Here is a 25,708-nt window from a genome sequence, read left to right on the forward strand (position 1 = left end):
CTGATGGCTAGCTCTAAAGTACCATTTGCCGGAGACTGAAGTTTTGGACTCCCACACCATGCTGGATACAATTCTTTCTCCATTTTCTCCATTTTGAGGGGCTTCTGGCTTCGACGTTGTTGATCCAAACACGCACAAGATAGACCAGTCTGTGGATGTAAGGTTGGCCTTAAACTCTGTCGAAGGGCTATAGATCTCCCCTTCTCGAAGCTGATAAAAACAGGCTTCGTTAGAGCTGTAGTTGAACGAGTAACCCCAGCAACCACCATATAACTCCATACATTTTTATGGAGAAGCATCGGCGGGGGTGCCTGAAGGCGGCATAGATGTGCTATACGTTTCTTTGGACTTTCCCATTTTTCCTGAAACCATGTCACGGGAGTTTCAGAAAGCACCCTGCTATCTCGTTTTGTAGAATCCAGTTTCCAACGCATCGCTAAAGAATCTGATACTAAAGAATCCTCGGGTGTTTCTGTGTGTCTTAACGGTTTCTGTTTACAACGCATCGTTGCAGTTTATTTTTCGATCCGGTTAAAATATATTTTTTAATTCGGTTGTAAAAAAGATTTAAAAAGTATAGATTAAAAAAACCTAGACAATGTCGCGTCTCATCGACCCCCCTGGTCAGAAGAATGATGAGGTAACCTCGCCTTCTTGCATGAAAGAATGATGACGTATCATTCTCTCATTGGATGGACAGATTATCCTCTCATTGGATGGACAGGAGGCGGGATTAATCCTAATGCTGCATTCTCATTGGATGAAAGGGGGAGGGGCTTAATCCTAATGCTGCATTCTCATTGATTCAAACAGAACAATGAGAACAATAGACCTGTCACTTTTGACAAGAAGTGCATTATATACTCTCTAAGGTTGGATCAGACGCCTTTCATTGGCAGAGCGTAGTGGGGGGGAGGAACAAGAACTTGAAGAGACCAGCATAGACCAGTGTGGACTAGTGAATGAAGATGAAGTAATGAAGATCAAGTGATCAGCAGAATGAACAGAATAAAGAGAATGACACACTTCCTGTAGGAACGGAGCGTCCACATGTTTTTAATGGCGTGCTAAAAGAAACATTTAACCTCCACACAAAGTTTCCCTTCAGCCAACAAAGATAGAAAAACGATTTCTCAAGTTTCTGAAGTCGTAAAAACAAAGATAGAAAAACGATTTCTCAAGTCGTAAAAACATTTAAAACAGAAACGAGTGTTTCTGTGACATCACCGTGACGTCTAACGGGGTTAGAGTCCAGCAGGAAGTACACGCTGCTTTCAGTCTTTTCTCCTGATGTCCAAACGCCATGCTGCAGAGGTCCAGCACCGAGGCGGGGTGATCCAGTTCAGGTCAAAACCGGGAAATCAGTTTTTGTTTGTGTGATGGACGATCGTTTCCTCTTCTTTCAGATAATTTTCAAAATAAGAGTTTTTTATTCTGGATCATTCTGGAGCCTCAAAGACTAATACTCAGGGTCTTTGAGGGTCTCAGGGTCTTTGATATTCAGGGTCTTTGATATTCAGGTCTTTGGTCTTTAGAATCCCTCCTGGACCGTCAGGTGAGGAGTATTTTTATTGAAGAACATCTGAGAGAAGCTTGTAGAAAGCTTTAAAGGAGGAACTCAAAGCAGCTTCAGTGTTTGTTTCTGTCCAGTTCAGGTCTCAGGTTCAGGTTCTAGGTTCAGGATCTCGGTTCAGGTCTCAGGTTCAGGTTCTAGGTTCAGGATCTAGGTTCAGGTCTCAGGTTCAGGACCTAGGTTCAGAATTGAGGTTCAGGTCTCAGGTCTCAGGTTCAGGATCTAGGTTCAGGTCTCAGGTTCAGGATCTAGTTTCAGAATGTAGGTTCAGGATCTAGGTTCAGGTCTCAGGATCTAGGTTCAGCATCTAGGTTCAGAATCTGGGTTCAGGATCTAGGTTCAGGTCTCAGGTTCAGAATCTGGGTTCAGGATCTAGGTTCAGGTCTCAGGTGTCAGGTTCAGGTCTCCTGAGGACCCCGTTGAGTTCAGTCTGAGGGTTCAGGAAAGCGTCACTCTGTGATGAAGTGGACGAAGGTCACGGGGAATGCTCCTCTCCGGGTCGGATCTGCTTCAACGTACCCGACCTGAAACACAACGTCCATATTTATATTCATTATTAAACGAAAATGTCTCTGTGACCCACTTCTGGGTCCGGACCCTCCAGTTGAGAACCTCTGACTTAACGTATAAAATAAAGTAAGTAGGTACAAACATGAGACGATTGTGTTTCAATATTACGTCAAAATAAACGGCGTGTTGCCGTGACGATACGTTCGGAGGCGGAGCTGTCACTCACCCACCAATCGCTGTCCTCCTCGCCCTCCACCACGATCACCTCGCCCTCGCTGAACGTCAGCTCGTCAGGATTATCAGCTGAACAGTTATAGATCGCCTTCACTCTCTTAGGCTTCTGTTTCTGAACACACACACACACACACACACACACACACACACACACACACACACACACACACACACACACACACACACACACACACACACACACACACACACACACACACACACAGAGTTCTTTATCTCGATTTGACCTCTGACCTCTGCGTTGTGTTGGAGGACTTACGGAGAACGTGTTCCTGGGTTTGGGTGTTGGAGGTCCGTGAGGGGATTTGGACCCTGCAGAGAGAAACAAACAGAACCACTCGTCACCTTCTCTTTGCTGACGGAGCGCCGTGATTGGTCGGCGGGCCGATTGGTGTGTGTGTGCGTTACCTCGTTTGTCCACAGAGGGGGTCCTGAGAGGAGGTCTCTGCGGAGGCCTCTTTGCTGATCTGAAAGCAGACAGAATTAAAAAGTATTTAATGTGCATCCATTACAAACCAGTTCAGACCAGTACTAACTGGGAGAGACACCAACCCCCGTTAAACTGCAGCGTGAAATAATCAAGCCAGATCTCAATTTTCCCAGCGTGTGCGTCTGGCTTAACTAATAAGTAAGGACTCGTCCAGTCCAGTAAGATCCACTACGGCCCACTACAGTTCAGTATGTGCAACCAAAGTCTAGTACGGTCTGAAGAAAGACCCAAAACAGCCCCGTACAGTCTACTGTCCCACAATGGTACAACCCGCTTCAATCAAGCACAGGCCAGAACAGGGCACGCTAAAGACCACTCAAGTCTAGTCAGTCCCATACTGCCCACTAAGGCCTACAAGAGTTCAATAAGGTGAACTACAGTCCAATCTCAGAACCCGTCTGTAATCCTCTACCTTCAGACTATCGTCAACGGGAGTCGGGTGAATTGAGTTCCAGCTGCAACAAAATCCAGACCCCTGGGGGTACAGATTCTACACTTTTCATGTGGAATCAGTAAATAGGGGTAAACAGCAGTCCATTACAGCCCACCAGAGACCAGAACAGCAAACAGCAGTCCATTACAGCCAACCAGAGACCAGAACAGCAAACAGCAGTCCATTACAGCCAACCAGAGACCAGAACAGCCAACAGCAGTCCATTACAGCCAACCAGAGACCAGAACAGCAAACAGCAGTCCATTACAGCCCACCAGAGACCAGAACAGCAAACAGCAGTCCATTACAGCCAACCAGAGACCAGAACAGCAAACAGCAGTCCATTACAGCCCACCAGAGAGCAGAACAGCCAACAGCAGTCCATTACAGCCCATCAGAGACCAGAACAGCAAACAGCAGTCCATTACAGCCCACCAGAGACCAGAACAGCAAACAGCAGTCCATTACAGCCAACCAGAGACCAGAACAGCAAACAGCAGTCCATTACAGCCCACCAGAGACCAGAACAGCCAACAGCAGTCCATTACAGCCCACCAGAGACCAGAACAGCCAACAGCAGTCCATTACAGCCCACCAGAGACCAGAACAGCCAACAGCAGTCCATTACAGCCCACCAGAGAGCAGAACAGCAAACAGCAGTCCATTACAGCCCACCAGAGACCAGAACAACCAACAGCAGTCCATTACAGCCCACCAGAGAGCAGAACAGCAAACAGCAGTCCATTACAGCCCACCAGAGACCAGAACAACCAACAGCAGTCCATTACAGCCCACCAGAGACCAGAACAGCCAACAACAGTCCAATAAGGTTCCATCATGTAAATCTTTCAATATAGCCCACTACAGCCAAGAAGACTACAGTCCAAAATTGTCCAGTACAGTCTTCAACACTACCTTCAGTACCCTTCAGTAGGGGCCAGTTACGCACAGTTCAGTCCAACACAGCCCATTACAGGCCAGTTAAGCCAAGTGTAGTCCACTCTGGTCCAGAGTACCTACCCAGTGGGGGATTTGGGGGACTTGGGTCCAGGTGGCTTGTTGGTCTGGTGACTGGGGACTGGTGGGGGAAGGGGTGGAGCTTTAAAGTGGGGGGGTGGTGGGATGGCGGGCGGTAACGTCGCTGGGGGGAGTCCTGCTGCTGGAGGGAGGGGAGGGAGGGGGGTGTTCCTGGCTGACAGGGTCTTGGTCTCCAACATGCTGGATCTCTTGTTTACTGGAGGAGGAGGAGCTGCTGGGAGAACTGGGAGAAGAGGAGATCCAGAAAACAACATGAAGAACTGAATGTGTTACAACATAAATCCTGTAAAGAACAAACTGACGGCGGCTGACCCACCATACATGGAGGAGTTCCTCTCAGGTGTCTGGGGGTTGGGGGGGTCCGAGGACGACCGCTGTCTACCTACTGTTTCCATGGCAGCAGGTTTACTGTGTCCTGAACCCGCAGGGAGGCAAACAGGGAGAAAACACGTTGATGAATGTGAAGTATAATAATTGATTTCAGAGGGCGTTTATTAAATAAAGATCGTTTCACTTCTAACTGGAGTTCTATGTTTCTGTATTTCAGTCCCTCAGGCGCTAAAGACACCCTGGATCTGGTTCACCTCCTCACCTCTGTTGGGCACTCTGGGGGGCAGCGGGGGCGTGGGTCCGAGAGGCGGCAGGTTCAGGTCCATCATGGTGCCGTACGTCTCGTTGCTGACCATCATGCTGGGGACCTGAGGCCTCTGATTGGCCCGTGCCAGGAAGGCTGCGTCCCGAGCCAGCGCCGCCATGTTGGGCTGCATTGGACCGCTGCTTGCCACAAAGCAGCTGACCGGACGCTCATCACGCCGGTTGGGGATTGGCTGAAGAGACGGGACTGTTACACATCTAAAAACTTCTGACCTTTAACGTGTCCAACAGAAAGACGCTCACCTTGTCCTCCATTTCATCCTCGCTCTCGTCCAGGTCCTCGTTCTGGAGACGCCACTCATACTCCACGTGGACGTGGACGTTAAACTTTCCTGTTTGAGCCTGGGTCAACTGACACACACACACACACACACACACACACACACACACACACACACACACACACACACACACACACACACACACACACACACACACACACACACACACACACACACACACACACACACACACACACACACACACACACACACACACACACACACACACACACACACGCACACACACACACACACAGTTATCGTGCAGGACCTTTCTGTGGGACCTTTTTTGGGGACGTTTCTACGGGTCGGGGTCTGGAGCTAAAACAGGAAGTCTTACCAGCTCTTCACACTGAGTGTGGCGGAGGCGTTTGGCGATGTCAAGCGGCGTCTCTCCAGCTTCGTTTGCTGTGGAGACAAAATTAAATTCAAATTAAGCATTTTATTGAAAACGTAATCGATGACGGTGAGACGTCCAGAGATCAGAGGTCGGACTCTGAGTGAATCTGTTGTTGACCTCCGAACACAACAGGAAGTGACCTTTAATCTGTCATCATTAGTTGCCGTGTGCCCTCTGTGTGTTTGTGTTCTTACTGATGGACACCGAAGCTTTTCCTCTCAGCAGCAGCTTTAGACACTCGCTGTTGTCCGTCAAACAGCAGTAATGCAGCGCCGTGGATCCTCTGACCGTCTGCTTGTCCAGGTCACCACTGAAACACACACATTCATGTTTTAATATCAACGTGGGGACTGTCCTCTGACCGTCTGCCGGTCCAGGTCACCACTGAAACACACATATTCATGTTTTAATATCAACGTGGGGACTGTCCTCTGACCGTCTGCCGGTCCAGGTCACCACTGAAACACACACATTCATGTTTTAATATCAACGTGGGGACTGTCATCTGACCGTCTGCCGGTCCAGGTCACCACTGAAACACACACATTCATGTTTTAATATCAACGTGGGGACTGTCCTCTGACCGTCTGCCGGTCCAGGTCACCACTGAAACACACATATTCATGTTTTAATATCAACGTGGGGACCGTCCTCTGACCGTCTGCCGGTCCAGGTCACCACTGAAACACACATATTCATGTTTTAATATCAACGTGGGGACCGTCCTCTGACCGTCTGCTTGTCCAGGTCACCACTGAAACACACATATTCATGTTTTAATATCAACGTGGGGACCCTCCTCTGACCGTCTGCTTGTCCAGGTCACCACTGAAACACACACATTCATGTTTTAATATCAACGTGGGGACTGTCATCTGACCGTCTGCCGGTCCAGGTCACCACTGAAACACACACATTCATGTTTTAATATCAACGTGGGGACCGTCCTCTGACCGTCTGCCGGTCCAGGTCACCACTGAAACACACACATTCATGTTTTAATATCAACGTGGGGACTGTCCTCTGACCGTCTGCCGGTCCAGGTCACCACTGAAACACACACATTCATGTTTTAATATCAACGTGGGGACTGTCCTCTGACCGTCTGCTTGTCCAGGTCACCACTGAAACACACACATTCATGTTTTAATATCAACGTGGGGACTGTCCTCTGACCGTCTGCCGGTCCAGGTCACCACTGAAACACACACATTCATGTTTTAATATCAACGTGGGGACTGTCCTCTGACCGTCTGCCGGTCCAGGTCACCACTGAAACACACACATTCATGTTTTAATATCAACGTGGGGACTGTCCTCTGACCGTCTACCGGTCCAGGTCACCACTGAAACACACACATTCATGTTTTAATATCAACGTGGGGACTGTCCTCTGACCGTCTACCGGTCCAGGTCACCACTGAAACACACACATTCATGTTTTAATATCAACGTGGGGACCGTCTGCTGGTCAAGGTTTACTTGACCTTCTTCATCACACTCACTTCCTTCAGTCACAAAGTTGCCCACACATTAACAGAGATGAATCGATTAGTTTGAAATATTATCCAGTAACAATTTTTATTGGGATGTTAGTAATTAGCATGTATGGCTAATTAGCATGCATGGCTAATAAATGAATGTGCATTGTTCCTCAACATGATTAGAGGTGATGATGAAGCTTGGTCACCTGTTCTGTGCAAGGAAGTCGACAATGTGGAGCGAGTTTCTGTCGCCCATACGGACCGCCAGGTGGAGAACCGTCTCTCCGGGTTCCTGACGGAAACAAACATCAACATGGATGTTAGATCACTCACTCTGGGGAAAAGACGCTGGACTTATAAGACATAATAAATGAGTTCATTATGTCTCTATTAACACTTATATAGTCTTATTTGTGTTAATAAGAATCTAATAAGGTCTTATAAGTGACTTATTACCTGTTATTACAAGCACCTTAATATAAAGTGTTACCAAGGTTCCTTCTTAAAAGATTCATAGACGTACGTGTTCGTTGGGCTGCGAGCTGGCCTCCATCAGGTCCACACCCTCAGCGTAGACCTGGATCAGGGACAGGATGTCTCTGTTCCTGACCGCCTCGTACAGAGTCTGCAGCCTGGACGCGGCGTCGGAACACAGCCGATGAGCGAAACGCTTCTCTGTGTACTTGGCGGTGATGTAGTCCTTCCTCGTCTGCCTGGAAACAACCCGAGCACAGCGACAGGAAACTTTAGATTTCCTCCTTCTACTGAACAACTCTTTTCTGGATTATTAAACTCACATGTCGCTGCTCGCATCAGGCTTAGTTACGTCCTGCGCTGACAGGTCGGCCTCCATGATCTCGTTGAAGCTGGCATTTCCCACATTCTTCGCCAACTAAAACACAACATTATGAGTCAGGCGCAGCTCATCCTGAGCTCAAGGGTTAAACGTAAGTAGATCTAATGTACCAAAAAGTGCAATTGGGTGTCAGACAGTTGGTATAGAATAAGAGTGGCTAAAGTTGTATTTGTTCTGTGAGTTTAAAATCAGTCTGGCAGTAAAAATAGAAATATCAAACACTTTGCTTGAATTGTTCATATTTGTGTAACACAGTTGTGTACACAGGTGCCTTAAGTTGATTTGAATAAGCTCTTGATTCAGTACACATTTGAAATAATAATTTAAAAGCCTTTTATCCCAAAGCGCTCCAACAAATGCATTTCCATGATGCATGCAGGGATTTTATGTAGATAAACTTTGAATGGTGTTATGTATTAAAAGCCCTGTGGGGTTCCTTTATCTGCCCTGTTTACACTCTATAACTCTAAACCATTTAAAGTATACATCCCTTTGTGACAGACCTTTGACCTTTGTGTCACAATCAAACGATATGAACTACTCAACGTGATGAACCCTGAGCTGGTTATTAATCAACCATCCTGAGGAACCCATTTATCAGCCTGATTCTCAGATTTCCGTTCCTCTTCTTGGGACAGTGAAGTGGACTCACCAGCAGCTCTGAGGTCCCCAGGACGTCCAGGTCCAGACTCTGGATCCTGGAGTAGTGGACCCCCATCTCTCTGTGGATCCCCGAGCACTCGATGCAGATCAGCACCCCGAGGTTGGTGGACAGCCAGGTGGGAGCTGACGAGAGGTTGAAGGTTTCATGTGAATCATGAAAAACACTTTGAAAACTACACGCTGGTTACCCTCTCCACTCGCAGCTTTGAGGTCATCGGTCACTTTGATCCAACCTGAGAAACGAACACCTGCTGCATTGATTCTCAACATTTACGACCCAGAATTAAAAATAATGACCTTCCCTTCATCGTCAGATCCTGGAGAGAACGTTAAGAACCACGAGGTACAGCATCTACAACATGGCTGTTTGTTACAATCAAAGGGTCATTTTATGCTCTTAGATATTTTGTGTTTGTTCCTTTCTGTGCACGCTGTGACTCACTGACTCTGAACCAGTCAGCTGCTGACAGAGCGCGTCACCGTGTTTCATTCCTGCAGGAACTCGTCGGACCGGCACGACCAACAGCTGAGAGATGCCCGACTTCATTCATCTCCAGCGTCTCAGCAGGAGCAGCATTTATAGAAATAGAAGGCTTGTCAACTGATTAACTGTTTGTGATTAATCGCTGAATTTGAAAATGTTGAAATGAGCGAGGAAAGTTTTACCAGTGTGCTGATGTGTGGATCAAAAGAATCCAAAGAAATCTAGTTCATGATGTGTTGCACTGTGATCTGACATCGAGTACAAACATCGTCATGAACTGGTGTGCTCGTCTCCACTGCTCAGACTGCGTTTCATCTCATGCTTCTTAACTCTTACTGTGGACTGTATATGGCTGACAGGACCCTCAAGAGGACTGGACTTGATACTGGTCCTGTATGTGTGAAACTAGTCCAATAACTGGTCACACCACGCTGGCCTGAGGAAGTCCCTCAGACCAAGTCTTCCACCATGTTGACTTTCCTGCTGTCAGTTTAAACCCATTGGAGTAGTTTCACTCTCAGGTCAGTGGGGATTCCCAAACTCCAAAATAGAGCTCTGCAGACTTTGGGGATGTGGTTTCAGCTGCACCTGTAAGTTTAGCTCCAAGGTGGAAGCTCTTCTGTGATCATTTAACTCCTTTTGACACTTGGTGCGTCTCACTTTACTCTCGTCGGCTGAGCAGTCTGACAGTTTAAGCAAAATGAGCCATTCAAAGGCGCTGTGGTTAGACTCTGACATTAACACTGATAGTAGCAGAGGTACTGACCAGGAGCTCCACAGTCGCAGCAGCCGTCGTTACCGCTCATCCTCTTCACCTCTGCTACGATGGCTTTGGTTAGCTCCTGCACGATGTTGTTCTCTCCTTCGTTCTGGTCGCCTTGAAACGCTTTGTTCAGAGCCTCCTCTTTGCTGTTCTGCAGCACCGACACCCAGCTGCACAAAAAACATCACATGTTCAAGCTCACAAAGGTCAAAGGTCAGGAAGAGCTGGGCAAACGTTTAACTACCTACATCTGACACTCGGCTTCATCCTCGGTCTGGAAGTGATACGTTCTGTCATCTGAACACATGAAACGAGACGATCATCTTTACAGGTCACACACTTGTAAATATGATTTATTAGACGAGCAGGAGTGTGCAGCTCACGTGAGAACAGGTCGAAGCTCTTCTTCTCGTCAGGGTTCCTCTTCACCTGGCAGGTGAGCAGGTTGAGTTTGGCTGGAGGGCTGTTAGCCTGCGAGACAAGAATCAGGGCTCAGAGTGAGACACATGGAGATATCAACAAGAAAGATGGCCGTGTTTCACTCAGTGATATTCAGCTCACTTTAAGATCACACATACTTCTTATTGTTTTATTAACGCTCTGACTTTTTCATCTGGTGCTACCTGCAGCTCAGAGAACCTGTCAAGTGTCTAAGTTAGATCCACAATCATGAACGTGGCTCATCAGGTTTTCAGGTGTTGAATATTTGGTATATGTTCTAAGATCTTGTAGGTGATGCCTTTACCCTCGAGCTTCGACCATGTGCGTGTTTACTGTCAATCAGCTGACGTTACAGCTAACACGCTGAGCTCAGCTGTTGCTAGAATTAGCATTTAGCTTAAGACACTGCTAGGTACAGTGTCCACAGTATGATGATGTGTTTTTAACTTTTGTGATAATAGGCCAAATGTCTCGTTATAGAAAGAACAGATTGTTTCTTTATGTTCAGTAATACTCAGTCCCTTTCACTGCTGCTAGTTAACGTGAGCTCGAGCTCCCTCCAGCGCGCTGCAGCTCATTTCCAGGGCTGAGCGTTTTTTGGCAGGAAGACGTTTAAAAGTCAAATGTGCAGCAGAATAAGTTGTGATTCATGATATTCAGTTTTATTCCATCAACACAGACAGCAGCTCAGACCAGTTCAGGGATTAAACAGCTGAGCGTCTTTCTTTACCTCCTAAACACAGCGTCTGTGAAGGGCTGCATTCCATTTAGTTTTCACTTTTATCCAGGTATTAAACCTTTTATTCAAGAACACATGAAGCCGAGGAGACGTGAACAATATGAAGCGATGAAGGTTGACGTAGTCGATCCAGAAAGGGTTCAACATTTCTAGATTTCTAGATTTTTTGTAAATACATGAAGATTCATGGTGGGCTCAAAGGAAAGTGGCAAGGATGTCATCGGGACGTCGCCTCTTTAGACGATGATTATCAAAGGTTTTAAAATTCAGTCTCTTTGCAGGATCGTCACGGTAACGATATCGGAATGTACCCAGAATTCTTTTTTAAAAATCAGGCGCCAACGCTGCCCTTGTGTTTGATTCCTCTAGGTAAGTCCGTGTCCCACGTTATGAAGCCCCTCCCCCTCCCTCCAAGTATCTGAATGCAGACCCCACCCTTCTCTCTGTCATCCTTTTCCTTATGCTCCTCCTTCTCCTCCTCTTCCTCTGCTGCATGCTCTGTCCTGATTGGCCGTTTGACTCTTCATGTAAAAACTTCAAAATAAAAGAAAGAAGGAAAAAAATAAAAAAGTAAAATGAGGTCTTGATTGTTTCCCCCAATTTGACTCGAAAGTAAAACCCAGAAGGAGACTTTTCATTGGCTGAGAGCATGCGAGCAAAAGGGTGGAGCTTCCAGTGCAGGAGGACCAATAGGAAGAGAGGACTCAGGTGTCTTACCGTGCCGTGATTGATCGTCAGGAAACCGTTCTTCACCGAGCACTTCCTCTTCTGCCACACTTTCCTCAGGCTGTAAAGAGATTGGTTAACGACAAAATGTTTACATCATAAATCTTAAATCATACGAATCAATCAGACGTCAGATTAGCCCGTCATGCTAACGGGTCTTTACATGTTAGCATGTTATGTTCATGATGAGTCGTGAAGAAGGTTCAGTCTTTGTTTGTTAAACTAAATATTCAGAAAGTAAATGTAGTGTTCACCTCAAAGTCTGATTCACGAAGAATATCTCCATCAGCTGATTTTAAATAACATTCATATTTACAGAGCTTTTATTTTGAAGGTACACAGAGGTGGAAGGGTTTTCTTGATCTCTGGAAAGTTTGAGCGTCACACCTCTTATAAATACTGCGGCGCAGTTACCGCCAACTCTCAGCGGACGACCATGTTTTCACTCTAACTGTGCGTGGCTGTTAGCGCCCCCTGTTGGTGAGTTAGACTCTTTTTGCAGTGAGAAAGAGACGATTAACCCTTTAATGACTGATTTAAATACAAACAGCCCTCAGAGACGCAGTTAAGGGAGCGTTTAACCCTTTGTGTGTGTTTGTGGATCAGACGTCTCCTTAGTGAGTCAGACCTTCATTAAAAACAGAGTCTACAGAGTCTCATCAGCTGCTTCACTGAGGCGCAAACACTTTGAACTGTACAGTAAAAGTCTGTTCCAAAGAATTCCCCAGGAAGGAGGTTATATTTTCCAGAGGCATTCTGGGACATTGAGTTCACTCACCCCTCACTTTTCTTGAAGAGGAATCCGGAGCATTCGGTGCCGTGAGCCTTGTTGCCCTGCAGCTGGTGGAGACTATAACCTGAGCTCTGTTTGGCCTGAGAGTCCTGAAGAGAGCCGGGGAACAAACACACGTATGAAACCTCGCTGTAATCTCAAGTACCGGAAGCATCCTCTAGGGGTCACCCTAATGACACGTTTGAACTCTGACCTCTTTCTGCTCCGACTGCAGCGAGGCCTTCAGGGCGTCTCGCAGCTGAATCAGCTGTTTCCTCTCTCCATCCTGGGTCTGTTTAATCTGAAGAGACGCACATTTAAAAAAACATTATATACAGAGTCACAGCAGAGCGTTCTGATGCTAACAGAAACATTATATACCGAGTCACAGCAGAGCTAGCTGATGCTAACAGAAACATTATATACAGAGTCACAGCAGAGCGTTCTGATGCTAACAGAAACATTATATACCGAGTCACAGCAGAGCTAGCTGATGCTAACAGAAACATTATATACAGAGTCACAGCAGAGCGTTCTGATGCTAACAGAAACATTATATACCGAGTCACAGCAGAGCTAGCTGATGCTAACAGAAACATTATATACAGAGTCACAGCAGAGCGTTCTGATGCTAACAGAAACATTATATACCGAGTCACAGCAGAGCTAGCTGATGCTAACAGAAACATTATATACAGAGTCACAGCAGAGCGTTCTGATGCTAACAGAAACATTATATACCGAGTAACAGCAGAGCGTTCTGATGCTAACAGAAACATTATATACCGAGTCACAGCAGAGCGTTCTGATGCTAACAGAAACATTATATACCGAGTCACAGCAGAGCGTTCTGATGCTAACAGAAACATTATATACAGAGTCACAGCAGAGCGTTCTGATGCTAACAGAAACATTATATACAGAGTCACAGCAGAGCTAGCTGATGCTAACAGAAACATTATATACAGAGTCACAGCAGAGCTAGCTGATGCTAACAGAAACATTATATACAGAGTCACAGCAGAGCGTTCTGATGCTAACAGAAACATTATATACAGAGTCACAGCAGAGCTAGCTGATGCTAACAGAAACATTATATACAGAGTACTCACCGCTGTCAGGTCGGTGGCCAGCTTCTCTACGGAGGGTTTCAGACTCTCTACAGCTTTCAGACCGTCCTGGAAGAAACTGAAACATGAAGAGAGAGAAGAAGAATTGAACTCCTCTGAAGAGACAGGGATAAATAACAACATGTGAAGCGTGGTCGTGATGTGGGAAACGTACTTGCACTGAGCGTGGAAATACTTGATGAGGTTCTGGAGGAAGTCTGCGCCTTTCTTCACTTTGATCTCGTTCACTTTGAGGAGATACTGAAACAGGAAACCAGGGAGGAGAAACTCAGTGAACAAGCTTCAAGACATTAACCAGGATGGATTTCAAACGAGTACGAGGGGGAGGGGCCACGAGGGGGAGGGGCATAGAGCGATGTTACCTCACACATCTGCAGCTGGAACAGTCGTCTCTCCTTCTCCATCTCTTCTGCGATCTCTCCTCCGCTGAACTCGGTGCGGATCATCCCGTGCTGCTTGGCGTGCTCCCGCTTCTCCTTCTCGAGCTTCACTCTGCAGAGGTCAAAGGTCAAATTAAGATTTAACAAAGCAAACAGAAACTTCTCATGACTCAGAAGAAGTTTTTTTTCTCACAGCTTCGTCTCGTAGTCCTTCCACGCTTTGTCGAAAGGCTTCTTCAGATCCTGGAGGAACAGGAAGACAATCATTAAAATAATAATAGCTGTTTGGAGGTTTTCCCTTCATGACATCACAAAGGGCAGTAGCCCCTCCCCCAGGTGGGTGACACTCCCACAGCTAGGTGTTTGTTCTGCCCTCTGAGTCTGCCTTCTCACCGTAAACAATAGGACATGGAGCGAGAAAGACAGAGACACCCGAGCCCTTCCAGAGAGGGGGCGTGGTCAGACACAGCTCATTTACATATTTAAAGGTACAGACACAGAAACAGCCTGTTCTGAGCAGGGCTGAAATAGAGGGGTTTATAGACATGATCAAATACAGGATCAGAGTGGATTTAGAACAAGAAACTTCACACATGTTTTGAGGAGCTCTGACACTTATTTAAACTGAAGAAGAAGAGGAGGAGATGTGACCTTTCAGATCCTCGTGACCTTTCAGATCCTTGTGAGTGCTCCGGGTTGATGTGTTCCTTTTAATTCACTATTTCAAAAATGACTGATTGAGTAAATAAGCAGCCGATTGGAAATGAAAAGAATCCTTATGAGGGTCACACGTACCCCTTTGACCCCCTTCAGGTCTCCTTTCAGCAGACTGTCCAGAGGAAACGTGATGATGTTGTTCATGTTCTGTAGCTGCAGACACAAAGTCGTGTTAGAACGTCACAGCGTTCAGATGAATAAACACATGTTCATGCATAAGAACCTCCTCACCAGGTTTTTGAAGAGCGCCGTCAGCTCTTTGGTGAAAACGGCGAACGTTTGGAAAGCTGAGCCGACCTCGGCGTTCTCTCTGTTGGCACAGTCTCCAAACTTCTCCATGGACTGGATGTACTGCTCCTCGTTTTCCACATGAGCTGAAACACACAGAGGACACATTCAACTGCATAGCACTTTTAAAACAGGATAACCCTGAGAACAGACTCCTCCCCACAGAGGGCAGCGGGGGGCGTGTTCTATAGTCTCACACACACTTCCCTAAATCTCTCATCATGACTTCACACGTCTTAAAAACTGTTTGATGAACAAACATCAGGAGGATTCAGGATCCTTTAGTCTCCTTCTGGTCTGAGGCGGGAGTCTCTCCCTCGGCATGCTGGGACAGGACAGCAGTATGACAGGAATGTTTGGTGGTGAGACTCCACCTGCCTGAACCTACCTGCACCACACAGTCCCTGAACGCACCACCACACAGTCTCTGAACGCACCATCACACAGTCTCTGAACGCACCATCACATAGTCTCTGAACGCACCACCACACAGTCCCTGAACGCACCACCACACAGTCCCTGAACGCACCACCACACAGTCCCTGAACGCACCATCACACAGTCCCTGAACGCACCACCAGCTGAGTCCAACACATCCCTCTCTGTGATGCGTGACGATGAGTATTTATCGGTTTATTATAACAGACTGATTTTAGCAGTGAAGCTCATTGGCTGAGGCCAAAGATGAACTAGAATAAAGATCAAACACTAAAGTCGTACCGCCCCTTTAATGCTTCAGGTGTCTTCATTAGAAACGTTATCCCAAACTAACATTCAAACGTTTCATTAGGGACACTCCGATACATCGGTTCAACATTGGTATCATCCGATATCGACCCTGCTGAAAGACATCAGCACATCGGTAAAGAATACGCCAATATTTATCTAGTGTCTAGAGAGATCTATCTATCTTAAGAGATCAAGAACGACTGATTCACAGAAGAGAGAGAGTCACCTTTTGAACAAACATGAGAGAACATGGTGCATTGTGGGAGTCTGACACAGCTGATCTCTGCTTATTCTTTAGCTTAAGGCAATAGTTTCAACTCTTCATCAGCTCGATCTTTAACTCCAATAAACGATTTTCACACTGTCCCCTGAAGAAGGCGCTCGCTGATTCACGTAGGTTTATTTTAAATGTTTCTAGCCCATTGAATTAAACACCTTTTATATTTTATTAACCATCCTGAGTGTCTGGACCTGGATCATTCCTACCAAGGCCATTTATTGTGAAATCTTCCTTCACTTTATTTTGAAGGGTTCATTCATTTTATTTTGAAGTCTTCCTCCTCCATTTGAGTCGTCGTTATTGTTCCTCTTATTTCTGACTAATACACTCGTTTTCTGTTTCTGAACTACATTTCCCATCATGCAGAGCAAGACTGAAGTCGACAATCAGTTATTTACTGACACTAAAGACAGTAACGAGTTAAAATAAATCACGTGGTCAAGTCAAACAATAAACAAAAATATGATATGGATGAAATTTGTGTTTCAGCAGACAGGAAGTGAAAGTGTGGGTGTGTGGTTAAAAATGTTCGACAGTTTGTGACTGTGTCACTCACTCAGACCGGACGTGTTGATGGCCTTCACCGACTTCTTGATCTTGTACAGAACGGATCTGTCCACGTCCAGAGCCTGAGGAGGACAGACACAGTGAGGACAGAAAACATGAATACAAACATCCAATGAAGGTGTGTGTGACACAAAGCAGGGGGTTTTATCCTTGGTGATGCATTGAAAGACAATCGGTCAACTGGACAGTACAAAGTCAGAGGACAGAGGTATAGACTTTACATTTATTTCTTATTTTAAAGAGTTACACATTTATTATTAAACTGAAGCCACTGCTTTTAACAGTAATGAACTTGAGCTTATATCGCACTTTTCTAATCTCCTGACTACTCAAGCGCGTTTACACCGCAGGTCACACCTACACATTCACACGCTGATGGTAGAGGCCGCTGAGTAAAGAGTCCATCAGTATTAACTCATCCATTCATACACATTCACACACTGATGGTAGAGGCTCCTGAGTAAAGAGTCCATCAGTATTAACTCATCCATTCATACACATTCACACACTGATGGTAGAGGCCGCTGAGTAAAGAGTCCGTCAGTATTAACTCATCCATTCATACACATTCACACACTGATGGTAGAGGCCGCTGAGTAAAGAGTCCATCAGTATTAACTCATCCATTCATACACACTCACACACTGATGGTAGAGGCCGCTGTGTAAAGAGTCCATCAGTATTAACTCATCCATTCATACACTGATGGTAGAGGCTGCTGAGTAAAGAGTCCATCAGTATTAACTCATCCATTCACACACTGATGGTAGAGGCTGCTGAGTAAAGAGTCCATCAGTATTAACTCATCCACTCACACACATTCACACACTGATGGTAGAGGCTGCTGAGTAAAGAGTCCATCAGTATTAACTCATCCATTCACACGCTGATGGTAGAGGCCGCTGTGTAAAGAGTCCATCGGTATTAACTCATCCATTCATACACATTCACACGCTGATGGTAGAGGCCGCTGTGTAAAGAGTCCGTCAGTATTAACTCATCCATTCACACACATTCACACGCTGATGGTAGAGGCTGCTGAGTAAAGAGACCATCAGTATTAACTCATCCATTCATTCACATTCACACGCTGATGGTAGAGGCCGCTGAGTAAAGAGTCCGTCAGTATTAACTCATCCATTCACACACATTCACACGCTGATGGTAGAGGCCGCTGAGTAAAGAGTCCGTCAGTATGAACTCATCCATTCACACACATTCACACGCTGATGGTAGAGGCCGCTGAGTAAAGAGTCCGTCAGTATTAACTCATCCATTCACACACATTCACACGCTGATGGTAGAGGCCGCTGAGTAAAGAGTCCGTCAGTATTAACTCATCCATTCACACACATTCACACGCTGATGGTAGAGGCCGCTGACTAAAGAGTCCGTCAGTATTAACTCATACATTCACACACATTCACACGCTGATGGTAGAGGCCGCTGTGTAAAGAGTCCGTCAGTATTAACTCATCCATTCACACACATTCACACGCTGATGGTAGAGGCCGCTGAGTAAAGAGTCCGTCAGTATTAACTCATCCATTCACACACATTCACACGCTGATGGTAGAGGCCGCTGAGTAAAGAGTCCGTCAGTATTAACTCATCCATTCACACACATTCACACGCTGATGGTAGAGGCCGCTGTGTAAAGAGTCCATCAGTATTAACTCATCCATTCACACATTCACACGCTGATGGTAGAGGCAGCTGAGTAAAGAGTCCATCAGTATTAACTCATCCATTCATACACATTCACACGCTGATGGTAGAGGCCGCTGAGTAAAGAGTCCATCAGTATTAACTCATCCATTCATACACATTCACACACTGATGGTAGAGGCTCCTGAGTAAAGAGTCCATCAGTATTAACTCATCCATTCATACACATTCACACACTGATGGTAGAGGCCGCTGAGTAAAGAGTCCGTCAGTATTAACTCATCCATTCATACACATTCACACACTGATGGTAGAGGCCGCTGAGTAAAGAGTCCATCAGTATTAACTCATCCATTCATACACACTCACACACTGATGGTAGAGGCCGCTGTGTAAAGAGTCCATCAGTATTAACTCATCCATTCATACACTGATGGTAGAGGCTGCTGAGTAAAGAGTCCATCAGTATTAACTCATCCATTCACACACTGATGGTAGAGGCTGCTGAGTAAAGAGTCCATCAGTATTAACTCATCCACTCACACACATTCACACACTGATGGTAGAGGCTGCTGAGTAAAGAGTCCATCAGTATTAACTCATCCATTCACACGCTGATGGTAGAGGCCGCTGTGTAAAGAGTCCATCGGTATTAACTCATCCATTCATACACATTCACACGCTGATGGTAGAGGCCGCTGTGTAAAGAGTCCGTCAGTATTAACTCATCCATTCACACACATTCACACGCTGATGGTAGAGGCTGCTGAGTAAAGAGACCATCAGTATTAACTCATCCATTCATTCACATTCACACGCTGATGGTAGAGGCCGCTGAGTAAAGAGTCCGTCAGTATTAACTCATCCATTCACACACATTCACACGCTGATGGTAGAGGCCGCTGAGTAAAGAGTCCGTCAGTATGAACTCATCCATTCACACACATTCACACGCTGATGGTAGAGGCCGCTGAGTAAAGAGTCCGTCAGTATTAACTCATCCATTCACACACATTCACACGCTGATGGTAGAGGCCGCTGAGTAAAGAGTCCGTCAGTATTAACTCATCCATTCACACACATTCACACGCTGATGGTAGAGGCCGCTGACTAAAGAGTCCGTCAGTATTAACTCATACATTCACACACATTCACACGCTGATGGTAGAGGCCGCTGTGTAAAGAGTCCGTCAGTATTAACTCATCCATTCACACACATTCACACGCTGATGGTAGAGGCCGCTGAGTAAAGAGTCCGTCAGTATTAACTCATCCATTCACACACATTCACACGCTGATGGTAGAGGCCGCTGAGTAAAGAGTCCGTCAGTATTAACTCATCCATTCACACACATTCACACGCTGATGGTAGAGGCCGCTGTGTAAAGAGTCCATCAGTATTAACTCATCCATTCACACATTCACACGCTGATGGTAGAGGCAGCTGAGTAAAGAGTCCATCAGTATTAACTCATCCATTCATACACATTCACACGCTGATGGTAGAGGCCGCTGTGTAAAGAGTCCGTCAGTATTAACTCATCCATTCACACACATTCACACGCTGATGGTAGAGGCCGCTGAGTAAAGAGTCCATCAGTATTAACTCATCCAAACAAAATAAAGCATTTACAAAGTGGAATTAAAGGAAAATAAAAGCTGAACCTGTTGTTAATATCCCTTCCTTCAGACTTCAGACTTGTTGGGACGTGACGGAGGATTTTAAAACCAAACAGAGAGAGAACGAGTAGAGAGAAGAGGAGGAGGAGAGGCACTTGAAAAGGTCTGACGGGGCGAGATGGGTCCTGTTGAGACTCGATCGGACAGGTGAGTCATCGCCCTGGGTCTAGTGTCTGGGATCGTCCCAGCATGCAACAGGAAGGTTGATGGTCACACCTGCGCTCGCTGCTAATCTGAAATATTCTCTCCGGGGGTAGAAATACGAGATTCAGATTGTTATAAAACACAAACTCACAGATATGAAGTCGTAGATAGAAAGATCTAGAATAAAGAGAGGAGGACACATGTCCATCGATTCAGAAGTGTGTAAAGAAGTACGGAGGCCCTGAAGGACAAAAAAGTTAAAAACAAACGAGATAATTATTTTGTGTGCAGGATATTTTCTCAGACTTCAGGAATAAATAAAGATAACAAAAAAGAGAGAGAGAGTAACAGCCGGGTATCGATGAAGTGAGATGGAGAGCGGAGGTCGACTTGTTCCCAGCATGCAATAGGAGGAGGATGACAGCACGTATTCAGATCTGCACTCCTCTAAAGCTCCAGTTTAGAAGTTCAGGTTTTTATTTTTTATATAAAACATGTAAAAGTATAAATATTCAAAGAGATAAAGAGAAATAAAGTTTATAGATACTGAAATATAAACGTATAAAGAGACGAAGATAACGAAGATGTTTGGATATAAAGATCGGATAATGAAGCTGGAATATAAAAACACTTCTTCGGTGGACGACGTTCAAACGGCATCAGGAAACGGTTTACTCCTGTTCTGGATCTCTGAAGCGTCCGATGCTGTCAATCGTGACCCTGACGGTGTTGAGAGGGCTATGATGCAGTGTGGCGTCCCGCAGGGCTCCATATTGGGACCACAACTGTTTCTTGTCTACGTTAAAGGAAGAACGTGGACCTTTTTAGTCCAGTAGATTTCACACTTAAGCGAAACCAAAACAAACTGAACCTCCGAGGTCGTCCATGGGGGCTGAGCTACGTGCTGACACTAGTCACAAAAAAGCAAAAACAGACTTGAGAGGAGTCTCTGGAAATCCACGGGATATTTAAACATGGCGAGTATTGTGTCTGTCCTTTATTACCGCGGTCGCACAGGAAGTGACGATTCTTTTGACCAATCAGCGGACTGCAGCGTGTCTAGCGCCGCCCTTTAGGGTCGGATGGGTACCTCTGGCACCCCAACAGAATGGTAGCAAAATAAGAGGATGGTACAGATCGATTGTTTTGGTACCATTCACAACTTCTAACAGTGGAAACACCAATAAATACGTACCGGACTAGAACAGACCGGACCGGACTGGACCAGACCGGACTGTACTGAACCGGACTGGACCGGACCGCTTAGCGTACTGGCCGTTGCTGCTACAGTACGAGATGCTGGATTGTATAGCACAGCGCTTTTCTCAGTGAAGTGATAAAAATATCAGGAGAAGAATTCAAAGCTGCGAGCATCAGAACTCAGCAGGAGGATTATAAGAGGATCAGCAGTAAACAAGTCCATGTCCAGGTCTCTCTCTCAGCAGGTGACCTTTGACCCTCCTGCTTCCTCATATCAGCTCTATTACCCGACCTGTACCAACATCGCTGTGTTGCATAATTAAGAAGTAGCTCCAAACTCTTACAACATCAGAAAAAAGCTGAAAAAAGATTCAGATCAACGGCTGCTTCAGCAGGAGGAAGTGTTTCTCTCTGTTCCTCTTTTCAACCAGAAAATAAACGGACAAAGATTTTCACTTCGACTGCCTGGAAGACGTTTGAGACGCAGGAAGAAGATGTGACTCCATGATTACTCAGAGAAACACGACTACACATCCCATAATGCACAGCTTCATCACAGGAAGGGCTGAAAGGGTTAAATAAGGGAGACTAATTTATTAACTCAGGAAAATGATTTTTATGATTTATTTCCATTGTGGAAGTGTGTGTGTGTGTGTGTGTGTGTGCGTGCGTGCGTGTGTGTGCATGCGTGTGCGTGTGTGTGTGTGTGTGTGTGTGCATGCGTGTGCGTGTGTGTGTGTGTGTGTGTGTGTGTGTGTGTGTTTACCTCCTCCAGAGCTGCCACAGAGTTCCTGCAGTGTGTGTGTGTGTGTGTGTGTGTGTGTGTGTGTGTTTACCTCCTCCAGAGCTGCCACAGAGTTCCTGCAGTGTGTGTGTGTGTGTGTGTGTGTGTGTGTGTGTGTGTGTGTGTGTGTGTGTGTGTGTGTGTGTGTGTGTGTGTGTGTGTACCTCCTCCAGAGCTGCCACAGAGTTCCTGCAGTGGGACATACGGGTGGAGAAGCTGGAGGTGGTCGGGGCTTTGTAGTCCTCGTTAGTCTCGGAGATGAACTCGGTCACGGAGATGAGCTCCGGCATCGTGACCACCTACAAATAACACGGACTGTCGTAAAGAAGTCAAACCTGCAGCCTCAGGTAAGTTCAGTAGCCACACCTGGACGGACTCAAAGTACTCCACAGTGTCACAAGCAGCCTCCAAAGATCCTGTCCTGGGTCCGGTCCTCTCTGCTCCTCATAGCTGAAGTGTGGATTCAGACTTTTATTCCACTCTCGGTGAAGTTTGAACTTCTATTCCATGATTTGTTCCGCGGAGGAGAAGCCTGAAGAACACGGACGATCCTGCTGCCGACACCACCTGAGCAAACTGCAGGGCGGAGACTCACAGAGGTGGAGCAGTAAGAGCTCCCACTCTGCAGCTGTTTCCGGGGACCAAAAACACATTCAGAGAAAGAAGAACAGGAAGTGTGAAATTTATTCTGCTTTTCTCAAAGTGAAGTCAAAGTGAGTCCTGAACCTGCAGTCTGTCACAGAGACGATAAAAAACGATTCCACTGGTTCCATAAAAGTCGACATACTCGACTTATCGGCCGTTTTCTGTTAACAAAGACTTTGGTCGGCTTATTGGCTCTTCATTTAGGTTTTTATTATTTGAATAAGCTGTGACCTTTGACTGATATGTTTGCTTATATTTTATTTTAAGTTCCCATGAAACTGAACTGTGAGAGGATTTTTTTTCACAACATAGAAGATTATTTGTTTCACCGAACCGTAAATCTCCCAGAGTAACGCCATCACTGTCGGGAGTGTCTGCTTTACTCACGTTGTTTTGATTTCAGTGTTCAATTTTTAATTTCTTGTTTTATTTTGACATCCTGAGTTTAGTTTTCAGTGTTTCCTGTTTTATTTTGACATCCCGAGTTTAGTTTTCAGTGTTTCCTGTTTTATTTTGACATCCTGAGTTTAGTTTTCAGTGTTTCAGGGGGCGCCAGAGGACCACCGATGGCGGTCTGTCTCACCCTAATGACAGGCTGAGAGCTAAGACGTGCAGGAAGCAGGGAACCGGACCGGAAGCGGGGAACTGGGCCGGAAGCGGGGAACCGGGCCGGAAGTGGGGAACCGGAATCAGGGAACCGGACCGGAAGCGGGGAACTGGGCCGGAAGCGGGGAACCGGGCCGGAAGTGGGGAACCGGAAGCAGGGAACCGGACTGGAAGCGGGGAACCGGGCCGGAAGCGGGGAACCGGAACTGAAGCAGGGAACCGGACCGGAAGCGGGGAACTGGGCTGTCCCAGACCAAACAGGACCGGGTGTGGTGGTATTTCTGGACCTATGTATTGATATTTAAGTGTACAGACATCATTATGTTTCTTCACTGATTCAGCTATAAGAACAGTTCAGTGTGATGAGGGTCTTCTTCTTTATGTAAGGACAGTTCAGTGTGATGAGGGTCTTCTTCTTTATGTAAGGACAGTTCAGTGTGATGAGGGTCTTCTTCTTTATATAAGAACAGTTCAGTGTGATGAGGGTCTTCTTCTTTATATAAGAACAGTTCAGTGTGATGAGGGTCTTCTTCTTTATATAAGGACAGTTCAGTGTGATGAGGGTCTTCTTCTTTATGTAAGAACAGTTCAGTGTGATGAGGGTCTTCTTCTTTATATAAGGACAGTTCAGTGTGATGAGGGTCTTCTTCTTTATATAAGGACAGTTCAGTGTGTAGAGGGTCTTCTTCTTTATGTAAGGACAGTTCAGTGTGATGAGGGTCTTCTTCTTTATATAAGGACAGTTCAGTGTGTAGAGGGTCTTCTTCTTTATGTAAGGACAGTTCAGTGTGTAGAGGGTCTTCTTCTTTATGTAAGGACAGTTCAGTGTGATGAGGGTCTTCTTCTTTATATAAGGACAGTTCAGTGTGTAGAGGGTCTTCTTCTTTATGTAAGGACAGTTCAGTGTGTAGAGGGTCTTCTTCTTTATGTAAGGACAGTTCAGTGTGTAGAGGGTCTTCTTCTTTATATAAGGACAGTTCAGTGTGATGAGGGTCTTCTTCTTTATGTAAGGACAGTTCAGTGTGATGAGGGTCTTCTTCTTTATGTAAGGACAGTTCAGTGTGTAGAGGGTCTTCTTCTTTATGTAAGGACAGTTCAGTGTGTAGAGGGTCTTCTTCTTTATATAAGGACAGTTCAGTGTGATGAGGGTCTTCTTCTTTATGTAAGGACAGTTCAGTGTGTAGAGGGTCTTCTTCTTTATGTAAGGACAGTTCAGTGTGATGAGGGTCTTCTTCTTTATATAAGGACAGTTCAGTGTGATGAGGGTCTTCTTCTTTATGTAAGGACAGTTCAGTGTGATGAGGGTCTTCTTCTTTATATAAGAACAGTTCAGTGTGATGAGGGTCTTCTTCTTTATATAAGGACAGTTCAGTGTGTAGAGGGTCTTCTTCTTTATGTAAGGACAGTTCAGTGTGTAGAGGGTCTTCTTCTTTATATAAGGACAGTTCAGTGTGTAGAGGGTCTTCTTCTTTATGTAAGGACAGTTCAGTGTGTAGAGGGTCTTCTTCTTTATGTAAGGACAGTTCAGTGTGTAGAGGGTCTTCTTCTTTATATAAGGACAGTTCAGTGTGATGAGGGTCTTCTTCTTTATGTAAGGACAGTTCAGTGTGATGAGGGTCTTCTTCTTTATGTAAGGACAGTTCAGTGTGTAGAGGGTCTTCTTCTTTATGTAAGGACAGTTCAGTGTGATGAGGGTCTTCTTCTTTATATAAGGACAGTTCAGTGTGATGAGGGTCTTCTTCTTTATGTAAGGACAGTTCAGTGTGATGAGGGTCTTCTTCTTTATATAAGAACAGTTCAGTGTGATGAGGGTCTTCTTCTTTATGTAAGGACAGTTCAGTGTGATGAGGGTCTTCTTCTTTATATAAGGACAGTTCAGTGTGATGAGGGTCTTCTTCTTTATGTAAGGACAGTTCAGTGTGATGAGGGTCTTCTTCTTTATATAAGGACAGTTCAGTGTGATGAGGGTCTTCTTCTTTATATAAGGACAGTTCAGTGTGATGAGGGTCTTCTTCTTTATATAAGAACAGTTCAGTGTGATGAGGGTCTTCTTCTTTATATAAGAACAGTTCAGTGTGATGAGGGTCTTCTTCTTTATATTAGGACAGTTCAGTGTGATGAGGGTCTTCTTCTTTATGTAAGGACAGTTCAGTGTGATGAGGGTCTTCTTCTTTATATAAGAACAGTTCAGTGTGATGAGGGTCTTCTTCTTTATATTAGGACAGTTCAGTGTGATGAGGGTCTTCTTCTTTATGTAAGGACAGTTCAGTGTGTCGAGGGTCTTCTTCTTTATGTAAGGACAGTTCAGTGTGATGAGGGTCTTCTTCTTTA

At 45.6% G+C, this 25,708-nt stretch overlaps 1 protein-coding gene and 1 long non-coding RNA gene across 3 annotated transcripts; one reads left to right on the plus strand and one right to left on the minus strand.

The window, feature by feature from the left end:
- Nucleotides 1–1,526: 1,526 nt before the first annotated feature.
- LOC132984591 (uncharacterized) lies at nucleotides 1,527–2,078 on the plus strand. Its single transcript, XR_009674980.1, has 3 exons — nucleotides 1,527–1,649; nucleotides 1,702–1,936; nucleotides 1,970–2,078. It is a non-coding gene; the product is annotated as an uncharacterized LOC132984591 (long non-coding RNA).
- asap2b (ArfGAP with SH3 domain, ankyrin repeat and PH domain 2b) lies at nucleotides 1,963–22,735 on the minus strand. Of its 2 annotated transcripts, XM_061051441.1 has the most exons (29): nucleotides 22,291–22,735; nucleotides 16,640–16,712; nucleotides 15,018–15,160; nucleotides 14,865–14,939; nucleotides 14,263–14,312; nucleotides 14,052–14,181; nucleotides 13,844–13,929; nucleotides 13,672–13,747; nucleotides 12,774–12,860; nucleotides 12,566–12,669; nucleotides 11,779–11,848; nucleotides 11,497–11,595; nucleotides 10,265–10,352; nucleotides 10,130–10,178; nucleotides 9,885–10,051; nucleotides 8,624–8,757; nucleotides 7,913–8,007; nucleotides 7,639–7,828; nucleotides 7,322–7,407; nucleotides 5,826–5,941; nucleotides 5,572–5,639; nucleotides 5,194–5,301; nucleotides 4,889–5,123; nucleotides 4,613–4,711; nucleotides 4,279–4,519; nucleotides 2,744–2,802; nucleotides 2,595–2,647; nucleotides 2,310–2,429; nucleotides 1,963–2,097 (listed from the first exon to the last, which is right to left on the minus strand). In XM_061051441.1, exons 1-29 carry the CDS (start codon nucleotides 22,414–22,416, stop codon nucleotides 2,023–2,025), a joined length of 3,102 nt encoding a protein of 1,033 aa, XP_060907424.1. In that variant the 5' UTR covers nucleotides 22,417–22,735; the 3' UTR covers nucleotides 1,963–2,022. The 2 variants fall into 2 exon arrangements, with proteins under 2 accessions (XP_060907424.1, XP_060907425.1); XM_061051442.1 differs by lacking the exon at nucleotides 11,497–11,595 and having other exon boundaries at nucleotides 22,291–22,732.
- Nucleotides 22,736–25,708: the final 2,973 nt, after the last annotated feature.

Source organism: Labrus mixtus, chromosome 12 (assembly GCF_963584025.1).
Source record: "Labrus mixtus chromosome 12, fLabMix1.1, whole genome shotgun sequence".
Taxonomy (NCBI): domain Eukaryota; kingdom Metazoa; phylum Chordata; class Actinopteri; order Labriformes; family Labridae; genus Labrus; species Labrus mixtus.

What these genes read in the sequence shown, in the direction of transcription:
- asap2b (XM_061051441.1), bottom strand. Translation starts at nt 22,416, where the DNA reads ATGCCGGAGCTCATCTCCGTGACCGAGTTCATCTCCGAGACTAACGAG. An exon ending in TATTTCCACGCTCAGTGCAA is followed by an intron (nt 13,748 to 13,843) that starts GTACGTTTCCCA and finishes TTCATGTTTCAG; the next exon opens with TTTCTTCCAGGACGGTCTGA. An exon ending in GATGAAGCCGAGTGTCAGAT is followed by an intron (nt 10,052 to 10,129) that starts GTAGGTAGTTAA and finishes TTTTTTGTGCAG; the next exon opens with CTGGGTGTCGGTGCTGCAGA.